The sequence below is a fragment of the Octopus bimaculoides genome, chromosome 7 (genome assembly GCF_001194135.2).
Source record: "Octopus bimaculoides isolate UCB-OBI-ISO-001 chromosome 7, ASM119413v2, whole genome shotgun sequence".
Classification (NCBI taxonomy): domain Eukaryota; kingdom Metazoa; phylum Mollusca; class Cephalopoda; order Octopoda; family Octopodidae; genus Octopus; species Octopus bimaculoides.
In genome coordinates, this window is record NC_068987.1 from 40,302,785 (window position 1) to 40,308,676 (window position 5,892).

The window sequence follows — 5,892 nt, forward strand, 5'->3', positions numbered from 1 at the left end:
AGAGTGTGACAAGGCTGACCCTTTGAATTACAGGCACAACAGAAACAGGAAGTAAGAGTGAGAGAAAGTTGTGGTGAAAGAATACAGCAGGGTTCGCCACCATCTCCTGCCGGAGCCTCGTGGAGCTTTAGGTGTTTTCGCTCACAACACCCGGTCTGGGAATCGAAACTGCAATCCTATGACCGTGAGTCTGCTGCCCCAACCACTGGGCCATTGCGCCTCCATGCCAAAGTAGTAGAAAATAATAATATCACCATTCTTTGGGACTTAAGTATTCAAACTAATTGTGCTATTCAGACCAATAGGCTAGATATTATGGTAAAAATTACACTGACAAAACATGTCTGATCAGAGATTTGTGAGGTCTCAAAAATGTGGTATCTAATAACATTTGTACCTGTAATCATCAGAGCTTTGGGACAATACCAAATGATGCTCGTAAACACTATGATCAAATACCAGGAAACCCAAAAGTATTAGAATTACAAAAAATTGTTCTTGTGGGTACTGCATCCTAACAGAAACATACTGAATTCTCTTAAAACTCTTTCAAAACTAAAATATTACAATTTAAGAACCTTAGTTCTCAGATGCTGGTCTGCTTCCTCTACAATATATCACTGCTAATCATAAATAACAGCCATAGTAAAACATTGAACTTTCTGTTACTTGAGGTCACTGGTAGAGACCTGGAACAGCTTATACGAAACAAAGCAAGAACATAAATAATGGTTTCAGATTTTGGCACAAGTCTACCAACTTTGGAGAAAGGGGGTTAGTCAATTACATCAACCCTAGTGCTTGATAGGGACTTTACGTTATCAACCCATAAAGGATGAAAAGCAAAGTTGACCTAAGTGGGATTTGAACTCAGAATGTAAGAGCTGGAACAATGTCACTGAGCATTTTGTTAGATGTGCTAACAATTCTGCCTTCCTTAATAATAATTATAATAACAATTCTAATTTTGGAACATGGTCAACAATTTTGAGGAGAGGTGGTAATTGATTACATTGACCCCAGTGCTCAACTATTACTTATTTTATCAACCCTAAAAGGATGAAAGACAAAGTTGACCTTAGAGGGATTTGAGCTCAGAGTGTAGCGAATAGGAAAAAATGCTACTAAGCATTTTGTCAGATGTGCTAATGATTCTGCCAGCTTGCTACTTTCTAATGATTTCTAATAGAAGTTCATTTTAGGGTAGGCTTTTGTCAATTAGTTTAGTTTCAGTAGTTCATTGGTACTTCATATTATTGACTTTAGAACAATGAAGTTAACCAGCATCTATGAGGAACAGAAAAATGGACAAGCCAACAGGGAGTCTCTGTAGGTTCACTCAACTATATAGAAATAGCAGCTATCTTATAAGCCAAAAGACATACAGAAAAATATCTATATTTTGAATTACCATCATTATCATCATCATTTAACATCCATGTTTATACTGGCATAGGTTGGCCAATGGTGAAAGGAACTGATGGGTTCAAAGACTACATGATGCTACTTTGGGTTGGATGCACTTCCTAATGCTAGCCACTTTGCAGCTGCACTGAGTGCTTTTCTCATGGCACCAACATTTGTGAGGTTACTATATAGCTTGCAAGGCTAAGATTCCTTTTAACTATGTGGGACTACAGTAGAGAAGGGAGGAGCGATAGCTTTATACTATAGGTTTAAGGGTTACAGCACAAGAGGAGGGGCCAGGATAGAACATGTCTGTTACTGTAGAAGAACTGGTGACTGACTGAGGGCTGGAAAGAAATAAATATTGGTTATAAGGTGTCAGAGTGAACCTTCAAGGTACAAAGTTTGCTGTAGCTACTAATCAAAGAGATGTGATCTGAACTTCTATATTGAAACTATACAATGCACTAGAGTCATTTGGTCATTTAATCCACTTTTTTTAACCTTCAATTTACTCTCTCACCTGTAGAAACAATGCATTGTGAAAAAAAGTCAACATCTATAGCTTTGATTAGCTGAAATAAATTAAATTATTTCAGAAATTGAAGAGATATTTGCTATAGCCATCATTCTATTTACTTTTAATATAAACTTTATTACAGCTGAATTCAGCAGAATTATTGGTGAACCAATGGAACAGCCAACTTGAACATAATTATTGATAGTGAATAGGAAATTAATTATAAAATTATCTGACTTAATAGTACAGTGGTTTATTCTTGTACACCCCTTGATGATGATATGCCTTGTCACTACCATCAGTCTTCTTTCCAGCAACTGCTACTCTTATATAATGTAGGGTAGCCATGTAGCTCCTCTGTAGTAAGACATCTGTGCCTATACTTCTATCAGACTTAGCCTCTCAACATATAGCATTAAGGCATTCCACTCAGTTGAGGAATGTTGTCTTGCAAGTTAGTTGGCGATATCACTCATATTAGAGCCATGAAAAAAGTATCTAGTATACTCTATAAAGTGGTTGGCATCAGGAGGGGGCATCCAGCCATAGAAATCATGCCAAAACAGACATTGGAACTCAATGCAGTCCTCCAGTTTGTTGGATACTATCAAACTGTCCAACCCGTGCTAGCATGGAAAGTGAATGTATGATGATGATGATGATAATGTCATAAGAGGTGACTAAAAGTGCTGGCATCAGGAAGGGCATCTGACTGCAAATTCAATGTCTCAAAAAATCCTATCAAACTCATGTCATGAAAAAGATGAGTATAAAATAATTGATTACTAATTAAAATTATATTACTTTCCACAGAACTGATTTTAAAAATAGAGTAATCATGGGTTGATAAAAATGAAGGAAATAGAATATCTGAGATTTGGTATATTTTGTACCAACACAGTTGGGGAGATATTTTTAATAAAACAGAAAGATGGAAGTACTTACAAAAGCCATTCCAAGGCATAAAGCATGGCAACAGGTTTTGGATTAATATTCATAGAAGTCAGCAATAATATTAGAGTGACAATACTCGAGCTTGGTACACCAGGTAGAGCCATTGTAACTATGGCTGTAAGAACTCTATTGAAATAAATGAAAACAGTTTCAAATTTTTTGATATAATAATCAGTTAGTATGGAGTGTATGTATCCAATTTTATTATTCTTTATCTGTGAAAATTCACAAAGTTAGTGTGACAACAAATAGAAAAGATGTTAAATAAAGAAAGATTGGCCAATCATAAATATAAAGTTGATATTTTTAACTGAAACTTAGGCAGTGTATTTCAACAGAAGTGTGGTAACAAAAGGGTTAGTTTTACAGTGCTACCACTTCTTAAATTACATTCAATGGAATACCTTGCCACTTCTCTCAGTAGCCCAGTTCATTCATATTGCTTCCTACCTCCTAGACTCTGCACAAAATCTTATGTACACCTCTTCTTTCCCAGAACATTGCCCTCTAGAATTCCTTCCTTGTCCATGCTTCTCCTGAAGTCATCAACTTGCAGTATTTTATGGGAATATTTCCTTCAACCAATGTTCAGCACCATAAATTTTGGGATAGAATTGAATAAGATGACCTGATATTTGACTTCTCTTTTATTTTTTTTTTACTTGTTTCGGTCATTAGACTGCAGCCATGCTGGGGCACTGCTTTGAATTTTTAGTCATATGAATCATCCCCAGTATTTTTTCTTAAGCCTGGTACTTATTCTATCAGTCTCTTTGCTGAACTGCTAAGTTACAGGGACATAAACACACCAACACTGGTTGTCAAGTGGTGGTGGGAACAAACACATACACAAAGACACACACATGGATACATACATGCACACACACACATACATACATACATACATACAACAGGCTTCTTTTAGTTTGTCTACCGAATCCACTTACAAGGCTTTGGTCAGCCTGTGGTTATAGCAGAAGACATTTGCCCAATGTGCCATGCAGTAGGACTGAACCCAGAACCATGTGTTTGGGAAGCAAACTTCTTACCACATAATCATGCATGCACTTATACTTCTTTTATTCATCCTACAAGGATGAAAGACAAAGTTGAACCTACAAAATTAAAACCCAAGGCATAAAGGGCTGTCGCTAGATACCACAAGACATTTTACATGGCCCACTTCCACTTCAACTACCTACTGCAGACAAGTGGTTGGAGTAAGGATGTATTGTAGTGCTTCCTATCATGACTCAACTTTAGTGCTGTGAGCTAACAAAGCACCTATTAAAACACTTTTGATACCAATTCGTCTGAGACTGCCCTTGGTTCTATGATATAAACTTCATATTTTAAAGTGGTTTAAGTTAAAACCTTCCAATTTCATATTAATTCATGTTCCAAACACAAACTTAATAATAACACAGTTGTTTCCTTTTATTCTTCATTATTTTCACAATTAACTGAAACTTAGGCAGTGTATTTCAACAGAAGTGTGGTAACAAAAGGGTTAGTTTTACAGTGCTACCACTTCTTAAATTACATTCAATGGAATACCTTGCCACTTCTCTCAGTAGCCCAGTTCATTCATATTGCTTCTTACCTCCTAGACTCTGCACAAAATCTTATGTACACCTCTTCTTTCCCAGAACACTGCCCTCTAGAATTCCTTCCCTGTCCATGCTTCTCCTGAAGTCATCAACTTGCAGTATTTTATGGGAATATTTCCTTCAACCAAACTCTCATGATCTGTGGTTATCAGTATAATCTTACATTATAAATATAATCTTAATACAAAGTTAGGTCATTGTTGATTTGCTATGATTACAATGATGAAATATGTACTGAGGTGTGAAAGTGTACTGGTTATAAGGAATTAAAGGTTGAGTCCCAAACATTCTTTTCATCTTGAATGTAGTTAACACAGGAAATATAAAAAAAGAAGGGAAGAGTGAAAAAGAAGAGAGAAGAGGAGAAAGGTGCAAGGGAATAAAGGGGTGAATAATTGCACAAAGCGAAAATTACAAGAAGTGATAAGGAAAGATGGAACAATAGTGCCAATTCATCTATGGTGGCTTACACCATTATCTGAGGATGTATATCTTCTCATATAAGTAAGGTGTAAAGGTCAGACTTGGTTTTTATGTATAACGAAGGTGTAAGAGAGTCTGCATTTTCTACTAGTTTTCTAATAGTTTCCATCTGATATATATATTGTTAACAAAGGTAGGGCAGTAACTCAGGGTTGTATATCAGGGATTATATTGTTTAATATACTCTTTCATTTTTTTTCAGGATGGTAAAGTATATTTGAGGGAACTCTCTTCTCAGCTGTCCAAATAGATTTTTCTTAACTCAATAATTCTTTCTACTGTAGGCAGAAGACCAAAAGTTTTGGAGGATGGGACAAGTCAATTACAACAAGCCCAATGCTCAGTTGTACTTATTTTATCCTGTTTTATAAGTAGAAAGACTTACACTAACAGTTCTGGAAGACGGAAAGATTTCCTTGTTGAGAGTCATAGAAGAATCTATATTGTGAGAAGAATTCACCCACAGGGCAAAACATCCAAAAATGTTTTATAGGCCTTGAAAGAATGAAAGGCAAAGTTGACCTCAGTAGCTGCTGCTGCTATAAATAATAATAATGATAATAATTGATCAATAAAGCCATAACTGAAGACAGCCGCAGAAAGAAGAAAGGCCTCAGTATGGCCTGGGTGGACTACCAAAAGGCTTTCGACAGTGTTCCCCACACGTGGATTCTGGAAACACTAGCCATAAACAAGGTGGCACCAATTATCATAAAATACATAGAGCACTCAATGAACAAATGGCAGACAGTGCTACAGCTCCAAACAAAAGAGGGACTTGTGAAAACGAAAGCCATCCCCATTAGAAGAGGAATATTCCAGGGAGACACGCTCTCTCCACTCCTGTTCTGCCTGGCACTCACACCTTTAACCGAATTGCTAAATAGAACTGGATGCGGTTACAAATGCTATGGAAAA

The 5,892-nt window shown here is 36.5% G+C and overlaps 1 protein-coding gene across 7 annotated transcripts in view; it reads right to left on the bottom strand.

The window, feature by feature from the left end:
- LOC106875848 (excitatory amino acid transporter 1-like) overlaps window positions 1–5,892 on the bottom strand; it is a 321,485-nt gene that overhangs the window by 46,559 nt on the left and 269,034 nt on the right. For all 7 annotated transcript variants that reach the window (XM_052969531.1, XM_052969535.1, XM_052969533.1 and 4 more), the window contains one exon: window positions 2,873–3,007. In XM_052969531.1, the coding sequence (XP_052825491.1) occupies window positions 2,873–3,007 (135 nt within the window). The remainder of the gene's footprint in view (window positions 1–2,872; window positions 3,008–5,892) is intronic.